Source organism: Strongylocentrotus purpuratus, unplaced genomic scaffold (assembly GCF_000002235.5).
Source record: "Strongylocentrotus purpuratus isolate Spur 01 unplaced genomic scaffold, Spur_5.0 spur5_scaffold_11, whole genome shotgun sequence".
In the NCBI taxonomy this organism is placed as follows: Eukaryota; Metazoa; Echinodermata; class Echinoidea; order Camarodonta; family Strongylocentrotidae; genus Strongylocentrotus; species Strongylocentrotus purpuratus.
The window spans coordinates 549,633-567,792 of NW_022145596.1; the positions used below are offsets into that span (position 1 = coordinate 549,633).

General features: G+C 37.1%; 1 protein-coding gene across 2 annotated transcripts in view; it reads right to left on the reverse strand.

Moving 5' to 3' along the window:
• Window positions 1-272: 272 nt before the first annotated feature.
• Window positions 273-18,160, reverse strand: part of LOC579892 (proteasome maturation protein) — a 52,670-nt gene continuing 34,782 nt past the window's right edge. For both annotated transcript variants that reach the window (XM_030980263.1, XM_779984.5), the window contains exon 6: window positions 273-1,672. In XM_030980263.1, coding sequence (XP_030836123.1) covers window positions 1,605-1,672 — 68 coding nt within the window. In that variant the 3' untranslated portion in view covers window positions 273-1,604. The remainder of the gene's footprint in view (window positions 1,673-18,160) is intronic.

The window sequence follows — 18,160 nt, forward strand, 5'->3', positions numbered from 1 at the left end:
ATGACCCCCCCCCCCCCCTCTCTCTCATATTCCAAACTCTTTTCATTTGTCCTCTCTTTCAATCTTTGCTATGACCCCCCCCCTCCCCCCTCTCTCATATTCCAAACTCTTTTCATTTGTCCTCTCTTTACCAATCTTTGCTATGAACCCCCTCCCCCCCCCTCTCTCTCTCTCCCCCCCCCCCTCTCTCTCTCTCTCATAGTGCAAATTATCATCATGTCCTTTCTCAAGTTTCTATCCCAAGATTTATGACACAACTTGACAAAAACACAAACATTTTCATCTTTAATGATTTATTAAGTTATTTACAATGTGTGAAATGAAAAAAGAAATAGGTTGACAGAACACCTATGGAATTTCATTCACATTTAAAACACAAAGCAATACATTTTACTTCTCATTGAAATAAAATGAACAAAAATGACCCATACACAAAGCATCTAACCAGACTCAAAAAGTGGAAGTACCCCCTCTCTTGATGCAATTGAGAAAGCTGAGACTTTGCTGTATACGTGACTCAGCAGGGTTAGCTTTCAACATCTTTAGAATGGTGAACAAAATTAAAATAATGTGTTCAACATATTCTATTTTATGGAAACCTGTCTAGAAAGGTCAATGTTGTTAACATGCTTAAAATGCATAATGTACCTGGTTTTTTACATGAGAACAAGGGATCTTTCTACATGACAAGGGATGATGTTTCCTATCTTTATTAAAAAAAAAAAACCTATTTATTGTTCCACATTCATTACAGATGGACAATGCTTAGATATGCATCAAAACCGCATAGATATGCACTTTTAGCAAAAGGAAAGGGTGTGTATAACGACTCATTCCTCCTTGATAGACGACTAGAAAACACCTTGCTAAATTAGTCAAGGGTCTTAGTAGGATACTCAACAGGTAGAACATAAACACAATGGTATTGGCATCTGCAAACAAGTATTTAATTTGTAAGTTTATTAAAAACTACTTCACCATTTTGCTATTTCTATTGGGTAAGAAGCACCATAGTTAGATGAAACCTAGACCGGAAAATCAATCTATGCCCCTCAGGGATATGTTGTGCTGAGACTTTCCATTAGGCTTCACTGAATGTGTTGGAGGAGAGCCTAAAAGTCAAATGATGTTAAAAAACTCCTCAAACCAGATGGATTTTTATGTCTCTGGAATTTCCAAAGGATCGTCCATCAAAGCTTTTTATAAACTGTAACTACACTACAATGTATGGGACGTCTTCACATGTTCATTCTAGTATCAGTAGGTGACACTTATCGTTAGAATGTGTGATCCAGAGTAAAGATCTTTATAGTGCATACAAAAATTAACAACCTTGTCAACAGAACATATAACCTGGTTTATAAAAGGGAAACATTACTGAATCAAAGTAATGTTATTAAATACAATGTGGGATATTTTTAATCTGCCTAAGTATCTTTAAAGAATCTTGAAATCCTATAGACTTACATTCATGTTCACATGGGTGCTACAATCTACATGTACGTGTCATTTACAAATAAACATTAAATACAGAAACTGCCTGATAGCCAGGTCCTGCTACCATCCCATCTAAAGTGATCCATCTTGTGTTGATACACTCTTCATCAAAAGATACCCATCTTGCGTTCATACATCGCATGAGCATTGCCCATCATCTCGCTGTTTTCAGGAACTGTGTTGGGAAAGAAAAGAAAACAAAAATGCACATTTGGTAAAATCTTTGAAACTTTCAAATGCAAGCAGTGACTTGCTTCTTTCACAAACATGTAGTTGTGCTAAACAATGCCAATGGGCTTATGTTTGAGGCTAACTGAACAATTTGGGGATATTTAACCCAAATATACAAGAATTAAAAGCACACCCAGCTTTGGGCCAGCTAGAGAGAGATTATACATGTATTTCATGCTTCATGCCAGTTGCCACATGACTATGCAATACAGGGGTATAGCACAGTCATGCAGCTAAGGCCATTAAAAAATATATACATGTTTAGCGCCCCGCCCACTTCCTTTTTGGGGGCAGCCTCCTTTTTTTTTTTAAAGGAAAAAAAACATGAATAATACTGCTAAAATGGATCTATTTCTGATTTAAAACATTTTTAAAAAATTGTCGGCGGCCATCTTGAAAAATAGCCAGAATGTCAGGGAAAATGTACCGAGCGGCCACATTTTGAGCGGCCATTTTGAAAGAAGAATAAAGAAAAAAACGGACGCTAAACATGTTTTGTTTTTTTATTAGGCCTAATACAAACATACAGATGTGCCTCATGTTCTGTGAGACTGAGAGTCTACATACATGGCGAGTATGAAGAAACACGATGACTACTGGACTGTCTCATTCTCATGGAGTTAATACAGGGACCACCCATGTCCAGTACGCAATGGGTTAAAATACTTTAACATAGACTAGAGTGAATGCCCTTTTGGCTCTAGACAGGCAAGGTATATCACTCATAGACATATAGAGTATGAATAGGCTGGGTCCAGTACAGTATGACACTCATGTTGTGAGAGAAAGTACTTCAATATCATGCATTATGAATGCACCATGGAATAGAGAAATGTCAATGTTATCGATGACAGCCAAGTGAATCATTACAGGAAACAGATGGGAGGGATACAGGAGAAAGAAATAGATTAAACAAATATTCACAGACTATTATTCAACTGACTCAGTTTCCTGAAAAAGGTGTGTGCACTTTGAGGGTGGGAATGAGAACTGAAACAGCGCCATCTACAGGGCACTGCATTGTAGAGTGAAGATGGAAGGAGTCTGCTCTCTCTCCCTGCATGCTCCATTCTCTCTCTCTCTCTCTCTCTCTCCCTCTCACCCCCCCCCTTTTCTCTCTCTCTCCTCCCCTCTCATCTCTACTCCTCTACCCAACCTCCCTCCCTTGCTCTCCCATATTATCTCTATATAACTTATTATTTCAATCAAATTTGTAACAGAAGTTGTACTCAAGAACATTTTGTTTTTATGAATTCTACATTATTTCTAGTCTTCAGCCTTGTTTATCTTTATTTAGAACTGTCTATCTGCCTTGTTCCAAACAACAAGTAAATGAATCAATCCAATAGGTTCCTTGAAGATCCACTAAAAATAAAAATACTCTAACATAATCTTTTAGAACTCATACTGATGAAAGAGATCAAATCTATGATTAAAGATGATATATAGTTGAAAGAATGGCATGCCACTGAACAGTTAAACAGTTTAAATTGAAATTTAAACAACATGATTTCTTAAATAAAAACATAATTCATTTAATATAAATGACTGACATCTTGAACTGTTTAACTGCACTTTTGCTTATTTTATTATGATATAAATAACTTTTCAAAATCCCCAGACTGCTTTATATAATGTGAGACACATACTTAATGAAAGACTTCCAATCTCTTTTAATGTGTGGGTTTCCTAAAATAGTTTGCTTTACATCATCTTGTATCAGTCACTGTCAAATCTCTTTGTGGTCAAAAATTGTGAAAGCTGTTCCCACTTCCATCAAGTTCTGCTCATTATGTACTGTAACATGTAACAAGGCTAATACCTGGTCTATGTGAACAAGTCTTGTGAGGAGACAAGAAAAGTTGATTTCCCACAAGAAACAGGTGATAGTATAAAACACTTGAAAACAATTCAGCTTTGTCATGCTGTATCAATCCATCTATATCCTAAGAGAAGTGTCTTGGGAAATAGTTGATTTCCAATGTCGATCAACTTCACAGGTTTCCTTCACCTCAAGTTTCCTGAAGGATCTAAAGCCTACTTCACAGACAGAGATCTCATCTCTGTGTAGCTACTTCCTCAAGGCCTCCTCAAGACACAAGGATCCTTCTACAAAACACAAGCTACAACTAAGAGCAAGAATGAGATCTTTAGATAGTGGAAATAAACTTCCCATTACTTGCAGAAATTCACATCTTATTTTGAGGCACAGGTAACAAGATGGAAATGACTTACTCAAGATAGTGAGGTGAGGAAATCTGGTAAAATGACAATGACAATGACATAGACTGATGAAATGACAATGACTAAGACTGATGGAAGGACAATGACTAAGACTGATGGAAGGACAATGACAATAATAACAATAATACTAAATGCTGTATGCCCGGGGAAGCCTGATCAGCATCAATGCTGTTCTTCCTCAGGGCCCTGCAATTATTACTGCCTGAGCAACTGTTGGGTATTCATTTACACTTGGGTAATGGTGACAATTGTCTTGCCAAAGGACGTTAGTGACAGGCTAAGATTTGAATCCACAGTCCCTTAGACTGAGAGTCAAGTGAATGAACCACTATACCATGACACCTCCTAAAAGACAGCTGAAGAGGCTGATACAAGATACTTGTAATATTCACATCAAAGGGAGATGGTTACTCTAAATGAATAATTCAACTATACAACGTTTCCAACACTTGATAAAACTAACCTCCACAAAGGAAACCAATAATAAAGCTTCTTGCAGAAAATATGTTACATAATGACCATAATGACCTACAGGTTTCTGGGTCAAACATTCCTGTAACAGAATGATTTAGTGATCTAAGAAGTTTTCTAAGAAAGACATCGACACATTCCCTTATCAAGTTATCATTTAACTCCAGGTGAAGATGATAGATTTGGTATGGCTTATTTGTGAACCATCTTCAAATGAATCATCACCATAATTGGAAGTAAATCCATGATTAAATGAGGCAAGTCTTCTTACGGACAGGTGAGAGGAAAGAACTCCTAAGAGAAACAAGATATGATGGATTAGAAAGGAAACTCAGGTCACATGACACACAGATCAATTCTCAGAGAAGGTTTAAGAGCAGTATGTGACAGGATTACATGTTTCCAGAGAGCATGTGTTTGACTGTCACATGAGACCACGGTAAAGCAGCAATCAAACTTTAAACAGCAAAACTCTACATGTACAAGAAGTGTCAAACAAAAAGATGATATTAATGCAGAAAGCTTTCTAGCTACTTGGGTACATGAATACAATTTTTTTAAAGCATTTTTTTAAAGAGCATTACAGAAGTTTCACAAAGTTTTAGATAATAGAGTCATGTAATAATCAAACTGACCACTCTTGAAAAAAAAAAATCTTCAGGGAGTGTGTCTTTGGAAAAAGAGTACTGTTCACGTGAATGAAAGTGTTATATAACATTAACAACAAAGTGTGTCTAATAATAATATTTTGCAGTCTCATTTTTGTCTGTTTGTCTGTGCCTTTGTTTTGTTGTCCCTGTACATATCTCTTCAAATGTTTCATTCCCCTTCCTCTTGATTTTTGTTTATTTCCTCTTCTCTTCCGCCATCCATGGGGAAGGGTAATGGAAAGGTCAAGGTGAGGTGTGCAAGAGGAGTGTTAGAGTTCAAAGAGGGGATGAGCCCAAGCATGCTTCCACTCCTAAAGATGAACCCCCTCAAGTCTCCACCCACTTCTTTGCACCCCTGGATGCTGTCCTAGTGGTCTCAGATACCAGACTCCTATTTTACGTTGAAAGTGGAAGAATCCATTGTAGCTCCTATAACTTACAACCAATAAGCATTGCCTGCCTTGAGTCATAGTCTACCTCTTGCAAAGATCTACCTCTCCTACGAAAGAGCTTATTATCTATCTAGTGTTTACCTAAAATGTAATGTTGGTTCAGATTCAAAAGGACAAAGCAGGGCTTTGGATGAGCAGACTATTTACACCCAGTCTTGTCTATCCAACTTCCTCTCTTTCACTCACTCAGCTCAGTGCGTGGAGGTTGTAAATTGTCAGGTGACTCCTGTTTAATAAAGTCTCTCTTTTTCCAAATAAAAAGAGGAGAGAAAAAGATGAGGTCCAAATAATTCATTTCTTGTAAACAACAGGGGGATGCATGGAGGTCTGCAATAAAACTGTCATGAGCCCAAGTTTTAAAAAGAGCCTATTTTAATTCTGATCAGGGGAAATTATCAACCACGAGTAGCCAAAGCTATTTTTTAAACACAAATATGCTATTTCATCATTGCCCTTGAAAAATTGGGTTGAGTCCTAGGCCTATAGCCACCTAGCAGGCTAAGTCTGTGCTGAAGACACACTTGAACTGTGACAATTCTGCAAGCAAGAAAGGATATAGGCTAAAGGAGACAGGGAAGCTCAAATTTAGACTCTTTTCTAGAAAAACATTTACCTTCCATTTATATTTCCAGGTAGAGCTTGTTTTGGCAGATGAAGGTGCCTGCAGCAGGCCTAAGTTTCATGGAATCAATACAAAATACTAGATAATATTGGGGAGGGGCTGTTCATATTTATAAGATATTTTATTTCAGAATTGTATATCTTTTCTTGAAATGGAAATCAAGAAAGAAGGCTGAAAGTAGCCTATATCCAATGAGAGTAGGGGGTTACAAATTTGAATAAGGCTCAACTTCCACACATTTTTAGAAATACTAAATAGGATCCTAGACGTCATTGCCTCTAAAACTCTATAAAGAACTTGATTTAGGCTTGCTTGAGTTGATATGTAACATATATACACTAAAAACACCAAAATGTTAAATCATCATTTAAAGGGCCGAGGAGTGAGCACTTGTTCATAATAGTAGATTAACATTTGAACAAGCTGAATCCAACACAATAAAGTTTTTGAACTGTAGAAATGAATGCTGGAAATAAAGCTGAAAGTACAAAGTAGGAAACAAATTAGCATGGGTAATTCATTGAGATAGAGGGCGTGCTTCAATGATAACAAGGGGGGCATTTCACAAAACTTGACATCAGTGACAAATGACAATTTGTGTTATAAGCTACTGAAATCCTTGCTTTTAATTGGTTATCAGCAGATTTGTCACTGATTTTTGTTATTTGTCATTGAAAAAAGGCTTTGTGAACCCCCCCCCCCCCAAGTGTATGATGTAGATACAATTTATATTCAGCTAAAGATGACTGTTCAGTAAGAAACAGACCATGAACATTTGTTTGGAGATAAATAAGAACATGTGGGGAGTTAGAAGTGCTTTCAAGATTTATACTCGAGGGGGTCTGTGAAGATGGAAATTTAGCTAAAAATAGCTCTAAGTCTAAGAGAAATAGTCCACTAAAAAGGGTTCGAAACGATTGAAAAAGGGTGAAAACATGGCAATAGAAAGACAGTGATACTAGGAAAGTGCAATAAATAGATTCACCTGACAATAGGATTTCACATCACATTAGCATGTTGATAGATAAGAAAAAGTAGGTTCATCATTATTGAAATGCAAAAGAAACTGGTGGAGGAGAAAGATAAGAAAAGAGGAAATAGGCCCGGCTACTTTCATAATTTACAGAGTCATGGAGAAATCACAAGGATAACAAACGTAAGTGAGCGGAAAGGTTCAACAATGATGAGCACTAACACACGAAGGAATCATCTGATTAGAGCAAAAAGGGCTTTAAATAATATCCCTCAACATAAAGCTAACGCCCTTCTGGCACGCAGCAGACACTGGTAAAGTCCTTGGTTGTGGATCACATTATAACAGTGTATGTAGATACTCTGTCAGCACTGGTACATCCAATCCATCCAATTTCTGTCCGATTCTATTGGGTTGAAACAACATGAAAAGGAAGGCTGCCAAAATTGGCAACATCTGATCTTGATTTTGGGTAATTTAGGACTCGACATGATCTCTAGGAAACCTCTATCTCTGCCTGGAAACATGATGGAAGGATGAAGAGAATCTTTCTCCTTCCTTGGGTGGTCTCCAATCTTCTCTCTCATATCAAAGTCAAACTTCATGAAACCATTGTCATCTAGAAGATGTGTTGCTGTTAGCTTTTCTGACATGATAAACTCTTAAACATTTTGCATTTTTCATAACAAGTTATGAAGATAAACTTACATGATTGTATATATGAAGAGTGTTTCCTGAGGTTACATTTGTTTACAAGATAGAACATTTGTTGAGCGTGTGCTTTGCTCTTAGCTGATTTGCCAAACATAAAATCTTTCCATTTCCCCTTTCTTCAATACAATGAAAAGATTGTTGTTTTATATCAAAACTAAGTTATTCGATATTCATCTAACATGATGATCTGATTTTGAGAGAAAGACAGTCAGACATAAAGAGGGAGAGGGAGAAAAACATCTGTTCATATTCATTTCATTCAATGCACTCTGGGAAAAATTCAACTACTACGACATCCCTTACAAGACCGCATCTTGTAAACAAAACAAAATACAAAATAAATGTCTTTGGCAAATCAAAGAAACTAAACTAAATATCTGTCCTTAATGGTCGTAGACTCCTTTATGACGTGGTCTCTGTCAAGTCTATCTTGATACTGATGTGGTTTTTATCTTCTGTTTATATACAAACGTGAGTAATGGAAGAATCTGAATTGGAGGACGATCACACTCTGATATTTATTGTAATAAGATTGAGCAGTCGGATAAAGGAAGCTTCACTGATACTGGCAATGGTCATGACGGTTCCTTCCAAGAGCTTCTTTTGAACGTCAGGGTACTGGGTTAAGTTGTTGCACATAAAGCTTTCCTTTCACAAATATAAATTGAAATCTCCAAAACCTTAAAGGTAATACAAAGTTTTAGTACGGGGTCATGAATTTGGTTCAAATGAACATATTGGAAGCATATGCGGTCCTACAATATTCAGTGATCATTGTCGCGGTTGAAATCGAGTCTAAAGTTATGAAATTGTAAATAATTAACTCTTGATGTTGTATAGCTCCCTCTCAAGGTCAATATATAAATTAAGCTATAAAACAATGTTTCTTGACTAAAATATACCGATTAGTTGTTCCCGTTCGGAAATTATATATCACAGCTACACATTCTTAGATTTTCATGGTCGCAGCTACCATTGTACGGCCGTAGGCGCTATTTGAAATTTATCAAAATTTACCGGGAGCACCGGTAAATTTTTATATTCAATTTTTCTCAAAAGTAGAAGTAGTTTAGGGGCTAAATTTGCTAGTGCTTATATTACATCCACAGGGGCATCCAAATATATCAAAATTGTAAAGAATCATTATCCACCCAATTTTCAAAATTTCCCAAAACTTTGTATTACCTTTAATAGGGTGCTACAGGGTCAAGCCAAATTGTTTGATACAAACCTTTAGGCTTACTTAAAATTACATGCTCCCACAGAATATAAGCTATTCAGTATAATATATTTTAATAATGCACACTAATTTCAATGATTATTAAACCAAACAGTTTGTAATCATTACTTCTATGACTGTACCATAAAAGCTCATTATTAAGAATCCAAAATTGACATAAATCAAAGGATACAGATATCTTTCTTCAGACTGAGGGGGAAATCTTATCAACCTTGTAGATGAAGTCTATAGGGATACAGTGTATGTCTAGGAATTTTCAAAGTTATCAATAGAGACATTTTCATGGTTTAATTTGTTCCAAATTGTCCCTACATTCTAATACAAATTGCCTGTATATGTATCAGCAACATTACAGGGTGGGACAGGAATATGTTCTCTCAATTTGGCATGGTGGAAATTGCTTCCAAGGTCTCCCCACTAAATGAATACCTCAATGACATATTTATTCCATGAGACATATAAATATGCTCCAACTGGCTCCAACACTAGCTCCACTAAAATCAATTTGAATTAGGAGTTTATATCAAGGAATACATCAAGATTACAGGTAATCAAAAGAATGTAATCTCATGATCACAATGGCACTATTACAGTTATATTGATGGATGGCACTTGCCATTCCTGACCATTCCCCTTCCCAATCTTAGACCAAACTAGGAAAAAGATGTAACGGGAGGGGGATGCTATATATTTATCAATTCATTGACATATTCATTAACCTCATCTATTTCTCACCATTCCCTACAACAAAAATACACATCCTACAAGAAATAAGGGTGCAACAGAAACAGGGACCCTGGCTATTTATTCAAGTATTGCCATACCAAGGAGGGAGGGACTCAGCAAGCCTACCATAGCATCTCCTTGGATACACCATCACATCCCAAACCTCTACCCCTCAGAAGAAGGGGGGGGGGGGTAACAGGGGCAACCAAGTTTGTGTACCAGTCTGCAACCCATATACTGAATTTATATAGATCCTCATGAAAAGTCTGATAATTCAGTTTCTACCAGTAAACTGTAATATAACTGGAATAGCACCCCTGCTCCCACCCCCATCACAATCCCCTCTGGATTTAAAATGGATGAAAATAAATGCCAAATAAGCTAATCAATCTGGCCTTGTGCAGAATCCAAGACAAATTACGAGCCACATGCTTCTTATTACCAACTCCAATCCATTGGAAGATCACTGGTAGAAGGAAATAAGAAAGTAACATTTGAATCTATCTGACTGGTTCCCTTTGCTTTCATATCATTCCTGGAACACACTGCTATGTTTTTTTTCCTGTTGCATATAGTTGGGGTGGGTTATGCTACAACCTGAACTCCTTTTATTGATACATGTTACTGTTAGTATGGTGTAGACAGTATATGTGAGAACAATTCTTTGGAGTGAGAGTGTATGATGCCCAAAACTTCCAAGTCATTCCCACAATTGAAAACAGAATGTTTATCATTTCACATTCAATAGTCTCAAACAAAGATTAAAAGATTCTCGTCATCATGAAAAGTTTCTTCAGGGAAGTACATGATACCAAGGTATGGTACCAATAGGGTCACACTCAGTAACACAAGACTGGTAACCCATAACATGTGAAGTCCTACCAATCATCACATCTCCTCCTACATACAAACCAAATGTTATTGATCTCAAACTGGGAGTTGGCTTATTAGCACCAGTCAATTACATCTCTTCCTTCCTCTAACCCATGATTCTGCACTTACTTGGACTGAGATGATTTAGCAAGAATAACATGAGCATGCTAACCTCAAAACCCTACATATAATTTATTTAAATGATGCTTTCCTGAATGTTTGAAGGTAACATAAAAGAAAGTAGGAAGTGTGTAAGTGTAATATAGTGAAATAAACCAATAGAAATGGTGTTCCAAGTTCAAAGAAGTTACTTTTAAACATCTATACACTATATCAATCCCCCTCCCCCCCCCCAAAAAAAAACTCTCTCTCTTGTTCATTTCACTTCAAGTTTATCTTCAATTTTCTATTAATACACATACTGAAACCTATTTCTACACATTGACTTGTTTGAACTTGTTTATCTTGTATCTTTTCAGTCTGTCGGGAGCGGTAGAGCCCCACCCCAAGCCAAACCCTAACAGGTGTTCTATCACGATCAAGACTCATATTTTTATCTGGATTTACACCATTCTGTGTTAACCTTCACTCAACCGCTTTCCATAAATCTGTTAATGACAAAAGCATCTGCATATCATTATCGCCTGGGGATTAAACAAAGTGCACAAGTTCAGCCATCATAAAAAGTTGGATGTTTTGATCAAGAGAGAGAGGAAGAAAGTTGAATGATTTACCAGAGGCTCAGATAAGATTCAACCAACACAAAAGTTTATAACCAATATGGGAGGTAGTTTCTCACTAAAACCACCTGTAAATCACTTCTACACCACCTAATTTCAACACTCTACATTACACTGTGAAATAGAGAATGTTCTTTAGGACTTCCCAAATCTTTATTAAAATGATGGTTAAATATGAGTATAAAGGAAAGCACTATTTAAAACAAAACAAATTTTACTTGAGGGGTCTTTGCTTTCTTCTACACAGCTCACAACCTGTTCTTAGAACCTTGGAATTGATATAAATGGTAGCATTCCCTTCCAATAATGAAGGGTTTAGACAAGAAAATGCAGGCACTGTCAGCAATGATTGGGTTAAAAGGAATCGTCTTGCGTCTTAAAGGCATTGTTTAACAAAAAAAGAAGTTCAGACATTCAGACAAAAGTACAAAGACAAGGAATGACATAAACTTACAAAAAAGTAATCAAAGAAGGAGAAAAAGGAATGGGGGGAAAGTAGGGAGGGAGCCACTGAGAGAAAATCAAATGAAGGAATATAATGAGAGAAAATTGTCAAATCCTATTTCTCCTTCCCATGTCCCCCTCCTTTCAATGTTCTACAAGATGACATACCCAAAATAGATACACTACCTAATCCTATTTCCTATGTAGAATCATGGGTAGACTACATGGATCGGAAGGAGTGGGTCATCTTTCTATACATGCTCTACGCTGTCAATTTAAATCGTCTTCTTATATTCATCCTCTCATGACTACTACAAGTCTATCAGCATTCATGTTTTAACAACCCAATTTAGGATTAAAAGTGGTGACATACATGATTGGAGTCTGTAATCTTAAAAGTCAAATTTGCTAGGTTCCAGGATTAATGTATGAGGTTGGTAAAAGCTGGTTGAAGGCACATCCAGATGCACAAAATTGGCCTAAGAAAGCAATAGGAAAACAATGTAATAGTAATCTCTGTCTTTAAATTTAAGTAAAATGTGGACCAAAGCATTTGAGTTGAGCAACTAAGTAACAACAAACTTTCAAGTCATGCCCGACAACAAATACTTGAAATTAGCTGTAGATTCATGTACCGAATCAGAATATTATATTGCTTTTTCAGCTTTTAAAAATGATATGCTTTCATGAAAAAGAGGGGAAAGAGGGAGAGAGGGAGAGAGAGAGAGGGAGAGAGAGGGGGAAAGAGGGAGAGAGAGAGAGAGAGAGAGAGAAAGGGGGGGGGGGGAGAAAAGAGATAGAAAAGAAAAAAGTAGAAAGAAAGAGAGACGGAGGGAAAAAGGAAAAGAGGGGTACCTAAGACTGTACAGCACATGCTCTATCTGTAATTGTTCCAGTGTGTTTCTTCCACTATTCCAACTCTTACCTTCATTCCTGGACCTATTACTAAAAATAAACCTAACATAGAGCCTGATCACAACCCTAACCCGACCCTACATCTTTATCAAAATGATGCAAGACCAAATATCATCACTGCAAGTTTTGCGAAAGAAAATGTCAGATACCTGTGTATAGAAATTCAAGAGCCATTTGTTTAGATCCACTGGTGAAAACAGATCTAAATGACCAATATCCTAAGAGAGACAGAAACAAGTGACCCAGATCCAGTTCCTGCAACATAATTCTAAGAATCATCATTAAGACCCCTTTCCCTTTTTAAACCAATTACCCCCTTCCCTTCTTACCCCTCCTCACCAGTAACTTTCTGACATATAGCAATAACAACTTTTATCCCCATCCTCCTAAAATCTATATTCTAAAATTTAGTAAACTTTCTAAACTTCAAAATTATAAAAGGACTACATATCTCATCTTTGGTATGTTTCATATTTTGGGGCAATACTCTGCATGGATTTTTATTTTTGTAGGCCATTGCAATATAACAACTGGACTTTTATCTTGAAAAGGGTGAACATATATTGGTAGCTAATACAGCAGTATATTAATCACAATATTTCATACCCCACCTTCAATTTTTTTGTTGAAAGATTGTGGTTTTATCGCTGCCCAATGGTAGAAATCACTGCACTTATGGAAATGTTTACATCAAGGTTGGGTAAAACATAGTCTACCAGAGGTTCATGAAGCCATTCACTCACTCACTCACAACATCCTAATCTTTACCATCATCTTTCATAGAAAACATCCAATATGGGAGCTTTAAAAAAAATGTCCTGGAAGATATGGATTATGAGGGATGCAAGGTACAGGAATGAGACGAGGAAGGAACAAGAATGTAGCCGTCAGACAGGAATCACGCCCTCTATAGTCAGACGATACGTGTCAGGAAACAGTCTTTCTGCTCTACATCGATCTGCCTCAAGGATAACGGGTGTGGGAGTCAGTCATATCACGGACTCACTCACAACACTCCTAGCTAGACCGCCGCATTCTATGTAGGCGCGTCTTCATCATCTCGAGATTGCCAAATAGCCTGCTATTTCTGATTCGGGAAATAATCCCGAAGTAACAAATCGCGTCTTCACTATCTCAAGATTCGACCTCGAAACTTGAAACTCGACCTTGAGAAATTAGCTCGAGATATTTTGCTCAGCGTTAGCGCGTATTGCGAATCTTCGGTCTAGTGAAGACGCACGGGACAAATAGCTGGATATTTTGCCAAATAGTGGAATATTTTGCAAACTATCCCAAGTAAAGATATCTTGGGATGACAATCCTGACCAAATATCCTTCTAATTGCTACTTCGGTCTGATGAAGACGCAAATTAGCTGGATAGTTTGCGATCGGGATAGTTCAAATAGCTGGATATTTGGCAATCTCGAGATAGTGAAGACAGGCCTTGTGTTACTGGTTGCCAATAGCAGCCAAGATTCATGATCGGATGCGTTTCAGAAGAGTTGACAACTTATTTACTGATCTAAGTTATATGACATCACAGAAATATGACCCTGCATACCTTAACACTTTAAAAGAAGAAAGGGGAGTATCTTAGTTTGAAGCGCTTGGAATACAACTTCTAGACAGGGGAAACGTCAAGATATCAGGCTTAACTTCATTTCGAGCTAAGATACAAGATAAACATTGCAAGTGTCTGAAAATTAATGTTACACAGAAGCCCTACACTACGCACTTCAGTGTTTGTAGATATTCTTGTTGTTAAAATGTAAATATTAGGAGACTCATTTCCTTATTAAAATTTTACAAACACACTCAATATTTTCCAATAGAAATCATGCTGTAACTGGCTTAATGGATTAATTCTAAATTTTCAAGTGGTATACCATATCACAGTTTAAACTGTAACACTCTAACAAACAAAGAAAGAATGCAATGAGGGTATATTCAACATGCCTAGTACATTAATGATGACATACTTATTGAGTGGAAGAGTCTTCTTAGGATAGATTGAAAGTATGCGCCAGAGAGACGACAGAGCTACCTCAGGAATAGCTACATCATACCCCCTGGAGTTAGACGTTCATATAACACCATGTCACGTATAGACAGGGGAGGGGGTAACTTCACCCCTGCCTGGAGTGGAGCTGGATTTTTTATGTAACATTACATCATGGATATTAAAAGAGTAATTAATGGAAGTGAGTCTGGTGGTTTTGTTGATATTATATTAAGGTATATAAATCCCAGGGATGAGTGTAATGTGTCATAGAATGACAAGTGATGCAGTCTGTCGTCTCCTCGGGACACCTGTCTCTACTCATTCAGGCAGACATCCCTGTCAGACCTGACTAGCATTCACTTAATTGAGTTTGATAGAAGAACAATGACCATAAGATGCAACGGAACCTGGAATTACTCATCGCAAATTGAATTCTTTCAATTCAACAGATAGAACAGCATCAAGAAGATAAACCAATCCCATTTGTAAGGGAAATACATTCATGGATCAGAGCATCACATATATCCACCGTTGGAAAGATTTCCTGGACAATACTGAAACATATCAAATAGAAAAGAGGTGCAAAAACCATGCAATGTTCTTATGATTGTCTTTCTTGTCTGTCTGTCTGCATCTAAATCTTTCATTCCCTTTCTCTTTTGGCCAACTCTGTATTTCCCTTTCATTTCCATAACACCCACTCAGTTCCTGAAGCCCCTTTCCCTCTTTTAAACAAAAATAGAATATGCCCTTTAACTGAAACGCCCCAACTGTTATGTAACATGCATCTTATGATCATAAGCTCTTAATTAAAGTCCGTTCTGGCACTCGACCACAGACAGCTCTCTAAACTAAGCAGTGCTTTGGGCTGCTGTCGGAAACAGCATAAAGAGCGCCCCCATTGCTTGTAACGAGCAGGAAACTCAGGTGGCAGACAGGAAGCAAGGCACTAGGCCAAGTCATCGTAACTGGCATGTGACGATGCTCCGCCTAGGGTTAGACCTGTGCATGCAATTACAATGTAGGGAAGGGGAAAACAAAAACTGAGACCTGACACACAGATACTGTGTAACAAAGAAATAATTATCATGTATTATATTCTGTCAGGGTGTAAATGCATATCTGCGGTGCTATCAAAAAAAAAATTCACCATCTATTCATGTAAATTAAAAAGGCTTTCTCATGAATGGCTGATAAAAGTTTGCTTGATCTCTGAGACTTTAAGTCTTGAGCAGTTTCCTAAACAAGGGAAAAAAGTTTTCCCACATGCTACATTTTCTTTATATTTCTATTTGCATCTCTCCCTCAATGCTTTATATCTCTCCCTCGTCTCTTTTCTTTTGTTGATATCCTACATCACCTACAGGGTACATGTAGCTCTTTATATCAGGTTTAATGATTTTATCTATCATCATTTTTTTTTTTTTTTTCCCCTCAGTCTTCAGGGCTAGCAATTCCCTTCACACATCAGAGCCAGGTACATGTCATTGAATCCTCTCTTTTTCGTTAAGTTTCTCTATTTCTTCATTAATTGATTATTTCATAACTAAAAGTCCAACTAATTACTTGTGACTGATGAGGTCAAGAGTGTGTCAGTCACAGAGCGCTTGACCCACAGGAAGCCGGAGGGGAAAGTGAGCCAGAGCATCGTCACGATGTCAGCAACAAGCCTCCATATCAACTGTGATGTCACGGCCAACATCGGAAGACGAAAGGGGTGACATCTACCCTACATGTCCCATAGGACGGGGGTAAGATGGGAGGATCCCTTCAAATCACTTATGTCTCATGCATTCTATCATAGCTTCATGCAGGGAAGCATCAGTTCATTGTCATATTATAATGTACTTTCTTTCATCTTATTCCCCCAGCAAACTACAAAAGAATCCTACAATATACTTTAATGCCACATCTGTATCTATACAGTACTAAGCTTGCGGGTGCACCATGTGAGAGAGAGAGTAATATCTTTACCTGTTGGCTTCTATATTCATTTGTTACACTCACTTCCTCTCACTCTGTTAATTGTCTTTAATTACTCTTCCATTGCTACATCCCATCTTTCATTCACATGTACTAGCCCTGAATAGTGGTCAACAAACAACATTATAAATCACTTCCTAATTAGCCCTCTATTATGTAACAATGACCATGAGTTAACAAATACAAGTAGGAACAGTCACATTACTTTTCTAAGCCACATTTCCTCACTTCTAATAATCTTAAGCAGTAGTCCAATGGGAGTCCTAGTCCAATGGGAGTCCTAGAATTCATATAGTCATCATTTGCACACCTATACTAAGTTTTTATATCCTCTGTGTTTTAGAATGGTATGCAAAATAAAATCTACTGCTCATATCCCCAACCAATCTTGATTTGTTAATAGATGAACCTATGATAATGAAAGCTTTTTAGTAGAAACCAGATTTCAGTTACTATCATTGCTTTTATCAAAGCTAAAGAATTACTCTTCGATCATGCTAACAATAGATATCTAGTAAACATGTATAGCTATGGGGTTGGTTCTCATGCAATGAAGAGAAAACAAAAAGAAGAATAAGATTAGAAGAAGACAATGGTCCAAAAATACAACATAACCATGCCACGAAACAGTAAAAATAAGACAAGTGATTTATTTGTGAGTGAGTTAGGATGTTCCTTGATTGACAAAATGGTCTCCAGCTCGCGTCCATCCCTCTCCATCAAGGTCAACTCGGTAGGGGTCAAATAAGCATCTTCCTGCCAGGTTAGTATGGTAAGCCAAACACTCACTGATCTTAAGTCATGGATTGGTGGTTTGGTCCGTTACATTTCAACCATTCACAGCACATGCCGGAACCCCATAGCTATCCATGTTTACTAGATATCAATTGTTAGCATTGTGATCAAAGAGTAACTGTAGCTTTGATTGAGACACAATCACAAATCATCTATCCCTGTAGGTATAGATATAACCAATTTGTCTCCACATGAAGTAATTACACTAACACGCCACCTACATGTTAACATAAACTCCATTAAAGCAAAGTAGTCTGAAGCTATTCAGATTAAATAAACCAAATGTTTTGATTATATTTCAACTACAAACTATAAAACAGGGTGAAAAGGAACACTGAATAGGAACACTGATTAGGAACATATTAGGATAAATGAAATGAAAATGGTCTGCCCCTGGACTTCAAAAACAATTATTGCACCAAAACTATTCTATTCATTTGTTTATATTCATTCTACTCTATGGTAACTGCAAAGGTGTGTTGAAATACCCATTTTCACCACTTCTTTCTTACATCGTTAATAATTCTTTATCTTTCATAAACAAGTGTGTCAAATAGAGAGTCATGAGGACATGGATTCTGTTTCTA